The sequence below is a fragment of the Callospermophilus lateralis genome, chromosome 4, assembly GCF_048772815.1.
Source record: "Callospermophilus lateralis isolate mCalLat2 chromosome 4, mCalLat2.hap1, whole genome shotgun sequence".
In the NCBI taxonomy this organism is placed as follows: domain Eukaryota; kingdom Metazoa; phylum Chordata; class Mammalia; order Rodentia; family Sciuridae; genus Callospermophilus; species Callospermophilus lateralis.
This window is the reverse complement of record NC_135308.1, coordinates 70088984-70101252: the sequence shown is the minus strand read 5'-3', so window position 1 is coordinate 70101252 and position 12269 is coordinate 70088984. Positions and strand designations below refer to the sequence as shown.

General features: G+C 47.6%; 1 protein-coding gene across 1 annotated transcript in view; it reads right to left on the bottom strand.

Moving 5' to 3' along the window:
- Ntf3 (neurotrophin 3) overlaps positions 1 to 9799 on the bottom strand; it is a 61514-nt gene extending 51715 nt beyond the window's left edge. The window contains exon 1 of the mRNA XM_076852566.1: positions 9607 to 9799. Coding sequence (XP_076708681.1) covers positions 9607 to 9624 — 18 coding nt within the window. The 5' untranslated portion in view covers positions 9625 to 9799. The remainder of the gene's footprint in view (positions 1 to 9606) is intronic.
- Positions 9800 to 12269: the final 2470 nt, after the last annotated feature.

Genomic DNA, 12269 nt, shown 5'->3' with positions numbered 1-12269 from the left:
CACTGGCACAGGGCTCACCTTTTCCCCATGACCTATCTGTCTACCAGCTTAGACCCTGAGGCCAGCATCTCATTCATCTTTGCATCTTCTCCAATGTCTAGCACAGGGCCACCAACAGGACACTTGCTAAATCATCTTTACACATGTTTTAAACTGTTTTCTGAGTATCCAAAGAGGGATTACTCTAATGCATGTGCAATGACACCAGATTCCTCCCATGACCAAGAGTTCAAATTTGCAGAATTAGGCAGGCTAAGACATGGGGGAGGGAGGGCTCAAAACAGAGCATGAACATGCTTTCCCTGAGAGCAGGCAGTGAACATTCACGACCTCAGCCTTGGAACAGACCAAAAGAAAGATACAGAGAAAACAGCTCTGAACCCTTGGCAGGGTGCACCTCCTCTCTGAGCCCTCTCTCTAGGGACTGTCCTATTACTGCTGCACAATAGGAACTCACTGGCCACTCCTGTATTCATTCACCCAACACATTTCTGTGGCAACACTAGCCCAAGAGTTGGGGGATAAAAAGATGAAAAGAACAGATCTCTTTCTTTGCAGAGCTCATATTCTACTGAGAAGACAGGAATGCAAATAAAACAGGGCTGCTAAGTGGTATAACACAGGGAGGCTGGGAAGGGAACCCTCAGTTCTCTGAGGGAGTGCAGGGGGGCTTCCCAGGGAAAGTAATGATTAAGCAAAGATTATAAAAGATGATTTAATATCACTGCTGAAGACAGACAGATAAGCATTCCAAACACAGCATATACAACATATCCTCCAATGCCATCTTAAATTCAAGAATAGGTACCTATTTCGACCACTCCCATCATTTTGCAATCAGGACATTTCTCTCTACGTGTAAGTCATTTGAGCCTTCTCCATCTTATCTATCCAGATTTTCCTACAAGGCTTTGATTCTCACAATTTAATGAGAGGGCAAGAAAGACTTCAGCAATCATCTAAGGCAGTAACTCAATGTTCTTATTTAATGGAGAGGAAAGTGGGAGGTCGTATGTGCCTCAGGGATGTCCCCGCAACTGTCGTCAGTTTCTGGTAGAGTTAGAAGTGGAATCTGGTCTCCTTGCTCATAGTTTGGGATCTTTCTGATCTAGCTTATGAATTCAGCTTCCCATAATTTTATCCCACATAAACCTCTCCCCATGCTCCCAGCTCTCCATCCAAGATCCGCCACAAACCTGGCAAGCTTGCTTCTTCAGCACTTTATAAACATGCACTCATCCATATGTTCAATAACTTATCTGGCATCACATAACTTAATTTCCTCCTCCACTCCCTTCACATTTGTGTATGCAAGTCCTCCAGGCCAGCAGGAATACCTGGAAATCCCAGGGATGGGGCATGGAGGTGGAGGGAGCAGCATACGGACTTCTGGATGGTGACAATGGGCAGAGTCCTTTTGACCAGTTAGTGAATCCAACTCTTTTGGATGGAGGCCCATGGAAGGAAAATGATCCGCTCAGAGTTACACAGCTACTCTGAGTCCTCTGCAGGGGGGAATGTGATGAAGCAAATCATCTGGGTGTCAAGTGGCCTGGGCTCCTTCCCACCCATGGGACACATGTGTTGTGAAATCAGGTGCATTTCAGAGCTGTGTCTTCCTCTTGAATTCTGTGTAAGGACCTTGTGAAGCATCAGGAGCAGGTCTGTGAGGCACAGGATGGAACTGATCCCAGATGGAAAACTTCAAACAGTCCCCAAGGGAACACTTGGAGCCAGAGGGGGAGAATATTTTTAAATACTGGGGGCTTAAAACTAGCAGAGAGGGAGGTGTGGGAAATGGCCAGGATATGGCTATCATTTAACACAAACAAACAAACAAACAAAAACCAAGGTTTTAAGTCAAAGGGAAGAAGTGTCACCCTAGATGTCAATTTTTTAAACAAAGTAAATTTTTTTTGATCATCTACAATCTAAAAATCTAATAGTTGTTAAATTAGTGTTGTATAGTTATTTGCCCAATGCAAATATGTTAAGCAGAAGAACACAATCATCTCTCATTAATTGTCTTGATGTATGTGGTAGTGTTAGTAGGGATATTAGTCCAGGAATAAATAACAAGAACTTCAGTTATACCCACTGAAGAAAGCAATGGCCATCCCAAGAACCCCTTTGGTTTCCCTACTTCTGGTACTACCTAGAAAGTAGCATGCAGAGCAAACTCCAGGGCTGGAGGATTCTACAGCTGCTCTGATCTGCATCAAACATAACCCAGGAACCTCAGTCCCTTGCAGCAATCCCTGTCCTGAAACCACCCAGTTAGAAGTCAACTTAACTTTGGCCCCAGTCTAAATGGTGTGTGTTCCCTAGCCTATCAAGGAAACTATTTTCTGAATTCTCTCTCTCTCTCCATTCACATTCTCTTGTATTTAGATCCTATGCGATCTTCATCCCAGGGCTCAAGAATGCTAGGACCTACCACCTCTTGTGGGCGTGTGGATCAAAACCAGATGTTCAGCTCCCATCTTATAGAGTTTACAAGGAGGCAATTGTGGCTTAAATCAATACCCACATTCTGGAAGGGCAAATTCCCTTGTCAACAGAAGGGGAAGTAAAGGGGGGCGGGCTGATGGAAGCCAAGACAGATCTGACACATGCTTGCCAGCAGGTGGCTAGAAAACCTAAACATTTGTCTTGCACATGAAAAGGAACCTTTGGTGGAGCAGGTTACTCTGTGGGGTGACAACCTTTGCAGAAGGCTATCGCTATCGAAGCAGCTCCCATCTGGATGACATCACAGAATATAGAAAGCAGAACCAGCTGGCAGATTTCAGGAGAGAAAGACAGCATATGGATATTTAGTTGTGAGACTATGGCTATATCACTTAACCTCACATCACCTCAGTATGCCCACCTGTAAATGGGATTATTTGAGGCATTGAGATAATATATATAATAATGCCTGGTATCCAGTAAGTACTCAAATATTCACTATCATTACCATAATCATCAATCATCTAAAAGGTGGATGCTTATCTTAGAAACACTGACACCGAAAGATATTTGAGCAGAAGCTGAATCATTAACACCTGGTGTACCAGAAAGCCCAAAACCTAACCCCTTCCAGCCCTGCACACTGCATACTGTGCAGGCTAAGCCAATGTCTTGAATGATCTTGGCCAAAACAAAACACTCAATGTCCTTTTTGCCTTTGAATTAGCCATTCCACAAAGATAATAAACAGGAGCTCAATAGGTGTATGCCAAGGCATGCTCCAATTGAGGCCTATGAGCACTGAGGAAGGGGCTACAGTAGAATCTTAGGTGGTGGAGCTGGAATGGGATTTTGAGATCCTTTCACTTTTAGGTAGGGAATCCCAGCCTGGAGAGATGTCTAATTAGTGACAGAACTTAGTCCCCAGCCAGGTGCTTCACCTCCAAATCTGTAAGCCCCCTGCTGCTTAAGATCACCTGTCCTGGAGGTTTCTGAGATCACTTATGGGATATGACTCCAGCACCTCCAGCCTTAGCATGCTCAAGATCTTTACCTCTTTCCAAAATCCCTGAGTGAACAAATTCATATGATTTGGGGATCAGCAAATGTCTTCTCTGGAAATGTTGCTAGATAATGAGCAATCACAACAGACCACACCAAATTTCACTTCAAAAGCTAATCTCCAGCTAAACCATAGTCATAGTCAGAGGTTTGTCCTTTGAGGATTCCCAGAGTCCTGGCCAGACCTCAGTGATCCCCAATATTATGAAGAAGACCAGGGCACAGAACAGGGTATAAACATCAAATGCATCCTGAACCTGTGGGGGAGGGGCAGGAGCAATCTTTAATCCCTTGGTATTTTTTAGGTAAAATGAAAGGCTGCTTCATGGAAAAACATCAATGACAACAAAAAATGAAGCTCTGGGCCATCTACATGTGCTCCCACAGGTTCAGAAGTGAGTACTTTAAAAGTTTTTTTTTTTTTTTTCCTTCCTGTCCAGACTTGATCTTAACATAAAACTGTCCAGGCAAGGAGGAGGTAGTATTGACACTGGCCTCATCTTTAAAAGCTCAAAATCCCCATATACAAATGATTTCAAAAAAGCTGCTCCCAAATTTTTCATGAGGTGGCCAACCTGCAGGAAGCAATACAACAATCCAATATGAGCCAGGTGCCCTACCTGTCACTCATAACATAAGCTCTGCAAACACCTCATGCCTACCCAGGACAACTCCTGGGCTCATGTGTCTCTCAGCGTGTGTGTGTGTGTGTGTGTGTGTGTGCGCGCGCACAAACACACAGGGTCTCTCCTTTCTCTCTACATGCCAGTCCGTGCACAAAGTACACACACAGAGCTTATCAACAGCACCACACAGGTCTTAAGCTTGTCTCCAGTAGAAGATTTGGTCCCTCTCCAACAAAGTCAATTTTAAATAAAACTAAATCCCAAATCCTAGCAACGGTCATGAGTTCAATATCCCATCGTCAGAAATGGTCTGCCTCATTAAAGAGTAAAACAGCAGCTGGCGAAGTCTGGAAGCAGGGTGGTGGGTTTTAGAGATTCTCTGTGTCAGGTGGAATCCCCTCCCTCCACTTCCATCCAGCACATGGATTTACATCCCCTCCATTTGAGGTGGGAATCCTATAACTGCTCAGGAAAAGGTCTAGGGAAGCCTGCAGCCGCTGCCGCCTGCTCAATTAGGCGTCCTGGATGGAGGGGAAGAGGAGAGGCCTGAACATCTGATACATCTGGGAGTAGAACTGCAGAGATGGGAAATGTTATGTAATTAAACTCTGCTGGCCTGTCCCGCTTGGGGAATGTGAGACCCATCAGCAGTGACCTCTTCCAATCAACTTAATTGGTCCAATCTCGCCAAGAAAAGCAACAGAATTGGTTTAGTGCCTCATGGAAATAGCTTAGCTCCTGACTATTTATGGCCACTGAACTCAAGGATGGGAGCCTTGACTCTGAGCCAGGAGTTGACAGCATGTGCTAACTTCTGGGAGGACTAGGAGGTTTCAGTGCCTCTGTCTCTCCATCTTTGTCTCCAGGGAAAGTGGCCGTACCCAACTTGCATGAGCATTTCACAAATCCAAAGGCCAGACCTGCATCCTTCCAGGCAGCTCCTGCCTGCCAAGGACTGATAGTCTAGAGGAAAACAAACACTGATAGTAATACAGGGTGACTGGACTCTGCTTCTCTTTTATTCAAAGGACGGCTGTGCCAGGGATGATTACTATTTTCTCTGTTCTCAAAGTCACATTTGTTTTGTCATTGTGATCTGCCTAGCTGATGTTCAAAAACAAAACTAGGAAAATGTCTCTGAACTAGTAGGTGATTCCTTCTTTTGAGTAGACTGGAGACATTGCAGCTTTCCATCAACTAAAAATCTAGATTTGGCCGCCTCCAAGTTAGAAAATGAATAAACTAAGGCAGTCAAAGAAAGCTTTGTTTACACACTGGGTGAGTAACAGAGACAACGCAGTGGCCATCAGGACTACTGGCTTGCATTGTAAAAGGGAAGAGGCAAAGAATCCATTTTCACAATGACTTACAAGATGCCAGCACATGTGTCCAATTAGATTTCATCACTATACAGCTTTGTACAACAAAACACATCAAGTTTTGATGGGAGAAAAGGGGAGTGAACTGGCCTTCTCATGGAGTCATTATCAACATTGCTATTGGACAAAAAGAGAAATGGAGGGTCAGAGATATGAGAAAAGCTTTTCAAAGTTCCAAATTGGCAGAACTGGACTAAAATCACAGCATTCCTTCCCAGCAGAGAGTCTTCCACTGCACCACACTGTCCTCTGAAATATCTGCCACTAGACCTTCTGACCAATGGTCAAGTCCTATAACATCTGTCTCCTACAGAGATGAATTTTCCTAAAAGATAAGATGGTACCTCAAAACAACACAGCTATAATTGCATGGAGTCAAAAAAATCTGATGAGTCAAATAAAGTTGCCCTCATATAATTAGAGTCTAAAAAAAAAAAAAAAAAAAAAATGAAGGTCCTTATGATTTGGTCCAGAAAGGTGAATATGTGCCTCCTCTTTCCCTTCCCTGACCCAGTTACCTCACTAGTTATATCAATGTATGACCTCAACTGAGCTTCACCTTCCCCTCACTCTCCAAAACATACAGCTTCTCTTTTGTCTACACCTTTTTTCTTAAAAATACATATCTGAGCATCTAAGACAATTTTCATTCTTCTCTTCTCTATATACACAGAATTCCTGCAAAAATAGTCACTGAATCCCTTTACAAGAACCAGAATATGTATCCCTCCATTCTTCTGATGATTTTTCTCCCAGTTCCTTTAGTCCTCAGCTTGCATGTTCTTGCAGGTGGAGACATACACACACACACACACACACACACACACACACACATGCGCGCTTTAAATTCAGCCCAGAAAATATCAAAGATGAACAAACACTCCCTGTCCACATCTTTCCTGAGCACATTTCACTCTTCTCCAGCTCCAAGTACCAAGACCCATTCCTGATCTAAAGGAGGCACTACACATTCAGAAACTCAAATCTTCAAATGGATCAGGACCTGTATTTCTGATTTAGAATCCAGCACCTTCCAATTCTCAGACCACTCCCCCTACAAGAAATACTGGCATCCACCAGTTCCCTCCCAACCCACAAAAGAATATATTATCCTTTATCTTTATGCCCCCTTTTACAAAGCCACACATATATTTCTAGCCAGCTTTTATTTGGTCCCCAAGATCCCCAAACATCTCTAGAAACTGAATTATGGACCTTGAAGAAATCTTGACAGGCACTGAGTTCTCTTCATTCCTGGAAAAAAACTCAGCAGCCAGTTGAGCCCTGAGAAGGAATTTTTTCCAGGGCAGTTTGCCATGCCTCAGTACCCAGAAGTAGGCTGAACATCCAGTAGGCATCCTATTAATCTTAATTGATAATCAATATTAATTCGTGATAGTGAATTCCTCTATTAAAAGAAAGCTGTTATAGGACATTATACAACATGCAAACCTACTACTGTGCATGCAAAACATATTCCTCCACTCAGTCTACTCCTGTGTACACATCCCTTTCTGTTCCCCACCCTGAGCCAACACACAAACACAGTTCCCCTTAAATGTACATCACTCATTCTAAGCCTTCTCCAATTCTTTTCTCTTTGGAAGGCAGGGAGGAGAAAAAAGCAAAGATCAACCCAGAATCCTTCCCTTCAGTGCCTCATTTCTCCATCAAGAGTGTCCGAGCCCATACTTTTCTAACCTCCACGTGTACAAATGCCATGGCAGCCAAATTCCACACCCCGGGCTCATAAAGTTCACACTCTACTCTCCTCAAATAACCCCCCCACATCCCTTTTGTAATCCTCAGGCGTCCATTCTTCCACACAAGTCCACCTTTCAAGCACCACACACAGCCACCCTCCCACACCACACCCACTCCATGTGTCTGTGCAGGCATGCACAAGCCATCTGTCCTCAGCACACTGCACCTCTCCTCCAGCTCTGACACTCTTTGTAGGCACGGATTTCTCATTAGCTGCACCTATGTCCTCACAAGCTCCCATCTCTGGCTTTGCACACAGATGCCCATCCAACAGCCCCTGCCCCGACTGCACACCTCCAAGTCCTTGCAGAGTAGGATGGAGCACCACCCCATATATTTACTCTCACACAGAGAGACTCTGGGAAACCCAGAACCAAATCCTCTAAGTCAAGCTTCAACCTCACCAACACAAAATCTTACATGCTTTCCCTACAGCAAAGGCCCAAAGACTTTTCAATTCCCTCTCATACTATTTACAGGAACCTACTTTTCTTTTTCTCTTTCCCCTGCTCCAAACGCCATACCCAGGTCTGTGTGTTTGAGATCAAGGCAAAAGCAGTTGGATTTTTATCCCGAAATTCTACATCTCCACTTTCTTTGTGAAGCACCTCTGGAAAGAGCTGCAGACAGGAGCGGGGCAGGCTGTTAGCTGGAGAATTTCAAATGTTGTGAAAACAGAACCCATTGAAAAGTTCCCTCTATGTTACAAGTGTCTCCCTTCCTGAGTGCTCTTACATACTTTCCTCGCTTGTTTTTTAGAGGGTGGGAGAGGGCATCTTTTTACTAAAAAAGCAGGTTCTCCATCAGACCCTGGGAGTAACACCCACTCCTTATATGTTCCCTCCCCTCCCCCACCAGGCCCCCGCCCCCACTTCTTCTCACACATAAACAAGTCCGCTGGCGCTTAGTCTCCAGCTCCAAGCCGGCACTCGCTAGGGCTGCGCCCTAGGAGCTGCTTCCACGCTGACTCTGCCACCAGCTGCCAGAGGTCGAGGCCAAATGGTCTTTGGGGTGTTTTTCTCACCTGGAAACACACCCACGGCTCAATCCAAAGAGAGGGACCCTTTCTAGTCAACAGTGCCCATTCTGTTCAGCGCAGGGGTTTCAGTGCGGTGTATCTGTAGCGCAAAGGAGGAACGCAGCAAATTCCTGCAAAGCAGCAGCGCCTCCTGGACCAGCACCCACTCGCGCTCGAAAGCAACAAGCAAAGTCCCTATCCCCCTTTCAGCTCCTTGGCCACCCCAGCCCTTCTTTCCTGCACCTTCAGTTCTCAAGCGTGCCAAATTTCATTAGGAAAATCCATCCAATAGAGTTCTGGGGCAACGGGGCAGTTTGGTCTCTTGTAGGTTCTTGTAATTCCGACCTAGCTCCGCGGATCCCCAAGTCTCCCAGCTTTCCCATCCGAGCGCTGGAGTTCCTAGAACTCGCTCGCTCCCGAGAAACTGCGAAGAGACGGACAGAGACGGCGGAGCCCTGATGCTCACCGCACCCTGGCGGGGTCCCAGATGTGCGGGCAGAGCGGGAACTCCAACATCTGCTCAAAGACCTGGGGTGGAAGCTGACCAAGATGAGCCCAGGGCTTTTTTGGAGAAAATGTTTCTGGGGACTCCAACGTAAATATGTGGCGCGGAGCGCGAGTCCCAACTCCACAAACTGGGAAGCGAAGGTCCAGGTTCTGAGCTTTGCCCCCCCCGCCCCCACCCCATGCCCTGGCCAGCACCGCGGCAGGGCCTGATGAAAATCCCGCTCGGTGGCTAGCAGGGTGCAGGGCGCGTGCCGGGAGCTGCCGCGGCGGCGGCATCTTCGTCGCTTTCGGGCCGGGTCTGTCTGCTGCCCGCTTTTGTTACAGGATGTGCAGGGAGCTTTCTCCGAGGAGAATATGGGTTGTAAGTGTTGGAGGTGGGGAGTCCTATTGAATCCCTTTCCTGCTCTTCCAAGGTCCCCATTTCCCCCTCGCCTCCACTCCCCGTTTTTCAAGTCTGGTCCCTTAAACCTGATCACTTTCCCAGACTGAGGGCGGCTTCTTGGGCAGCCAAGGGATAAGAAGGAGGAGAAGGTGGGGAGGGGTGCCTGTGTGCGTGTGAGTGTGCCTGTGTGTGTGTTTGTAGTGGGGTGACTGTAGTTGCGCCTCGGCCTGGGCAGATCCCAGTGCAAACTTTGGGGGAAGCTCAAGCCGGAGAAAGTAAGTGCCTGTGGTAGGATGGGGGTGGGGTGGGTGCAGAGTTGGGGGCCCCCAGCATTGGCCCACTGGAAAATCCCCACACACGTGGCCCCCCACCCACTCCCGGACCTGCCCACCCAACGTGCCCGCCGCCTCCCCTTACCGTGGCAGAAGTAACCATGGCATCCGTATGACTATTTCCAGGGACGTCGACATGAAGAGAAAGATAGACGTGAGCTGGGTCATTCAAAGTCTCCCCCACCCCGCCGCAGCCACTACCCAGCAGGGGGAAAATGAGAGAAGAAAGAAAGAAGAGGGGAAGAAAGTTGCGCCGGGCTCTCTCTCAGGGCGGTGCGCAGAGCTGCTCGGTAAGGAGAGGAGCCTTCAACTCTGAGTCCCGTGAACATAATCTGCGCGGTTATAACCAGCCAACCCGGCCAGATGGCTCCGCGCTCAGCGCCTTAACCCCTTACGCGCCGCGGAGTCCGCCCCCGCGTCCCGCTTGAAGTGCGCCTCCCAGGCCCGCGCCCCAGCGTCCTCCGATTTCTCTCCGGCTACCAATGCGAGGACCATGTCATTTTTCCAAGCCCCTCTTAAAACAAAATAAACCAAAACGAACTTCCAAATTAGTAGTATTCTTCAGTACCTACTACCCTTGATTTCTCTCTTAGCGATCCAGGGGGGAAAAAAACGAAACATTTGACTTAACACTATATTTTACATGTTAATACTTCAGCCTCTCTTGTTCTTTTTCTTTAAATTTTTTCTTGTCGATTTTTTAATTTAAGATTTTCTTTACAAGGTTGAAGGGCCTTTCTTGCTCCTTTGCTCAGACGGGTCGGGTCTGAACCACAAACTCCTCCTCCAAACCTCAGACCCTTCCAACTCCAGATCTCTCCCCACCCCCTACCAAGCCCACCCGTCACTCCTCCCCCACCCAACCACACGAATATGCCCAAGAACAGTTGCTCCCCCGCAACTCGCCACTCCTGGCGACCAGCACCCAGGGCGCTGTGCAGGCAGTCAAGGGAGGTTAAGTTCGAGAGGTATGGGGGAAGGGGCCAGAGCGACCAAGTGGGGGGCGGGTGTGTGTGTGTGTGTGTGTGTGTGTGTGTGTGTGTCCGCGCGCGCACGCGCGTGAGTGTGGAAGAAAGAGGGGGATGGATCGGAGCCTCCCATTTCACCCAGCCTCCAACTTGTAAGCCCCTTCTTTCCAAACTAGGATCTGGCCCTGCAGCTGAGCACCCGCCCAGCACCACCATTCTGCACGCGGGAACAGCGCGGGAAGCAGAAAAGGCAAGCAACAAACAAATCTCTTCCAGACTCCCCAAAAGTAGCAACGCTCACTTCCCCACCGGTAGATTCACTTGAGGAAAAAATCGGAGGGAGGGGGCAACTTCTCTTATTTGTAGATAATTTTAGCTATTCATAGACCCCACTTGTTCAGGCTTACTCTCTCTCTCTCTCTCTCTCAATTGGCGGAGTTAATTCATCTTGTGTTTGTCTGTTAGCTGTCCTAGAGAAATGGGAGAAAATATTTCACCTAGGGGCCAAGGAGAAACGGGGAGCCTGGAAGTAGGGTTTTGCTCTTTTGCCCCCTTCCTGAATTCTTGCGTGGGGGATCTCATCTCCAAACTCCCCACCACTTCCTCCCTTCCATCTCAGCCACTCCTCTCATCACCTCTTGCCAGGACCTTTGACTCATGAGCTATTGGGGGAGGGGAATTAGTATCATATCTTCTGCCTTCTGTTGGAGGCGACTTATAAGCAATGCACTCTATATTTCAGCGAGTGTTCAGGTTCAAAACTTTCAAATTTCTCGTTATTGTTTGAGTTTGGTCAAACATCAAGAAACAACCGTAGGGCATCTATTAGTTGAGGCTGAGCCCAAAGTAGAGAGAAGCTGAGGGGTCCATTGGAGAGGAGACGGGAAAGGATGGGGAGTTTGGGGGCTGCCTACTAAATAGATTGTACCTGCCTCATCATTATCCAGACAGATGGGGATTGCCACATCAAAATCCACCAGAAGAGGCCACCTAGGCCCAGGTGCTTCACCTCCCCTGCAATGCCTGGGAAGGAATGATAGGATCCTCCTTCAGTGGCTCTCCTGGTGCCAAAATACCTAGGTCTTCCTCCGGATCAGGAAAGAAGGTTTTTCCCTCCACCCCTCCACACAGCACCATGAAGGTTTGGGTTGTGTGTTCTGTGGGGCTCTGGTTTTCTGCCTTCCCTCTGGCCCGCCTCCTCCTTGTCCTCCCCCACTTCCTAGTTTTGCACCCTTCTTGCTGCAGTGGTCAAAGGAGGGGTTCAGACCCCAGTTTCGGCTCCAGTGTCTGAATTCTAGGGGCTCTTTTCTCAAGCTCTAGGTGCTCCCAGATTCTGGACTGCAAGGAGAAAAAGAATTGCTTGGCTCCTGTTGCAGTGAGGAACGGGTTAAGTACATGTGAGGACTGATCTGCCAGCAGCTTGGTCACTGGCAGTTTGGAGGGAGGAGGGGAAGAGGGGCAAGCTTAAATATGAAAAAAAAAAAAAATCGGAAGAAAAGAAGAAAAAGCAGCAGTGAGTTTCAGCTTTGGATTTGTTCTGCAGATGCCTTGTACTGGCTGGTTGCTTCCCTTTGCCAGGACCCAGGCAATCTCAGGAGGAGTTTGCAATGTTTCCCTTCTCAGGGGAGCTGGTGGGTCTGTCTCTGTGTGTAATCAGCAATCCTTGTAATATGAGAGGTGACACCTTAATCTTGCCAAATATGTGTGGTGTCTTAGGGGGAGGTGGAGGGATGGACTAGAGAAGGAGAGAGGAAGAGTGAGAGACCCAGGCAGGAGCAGA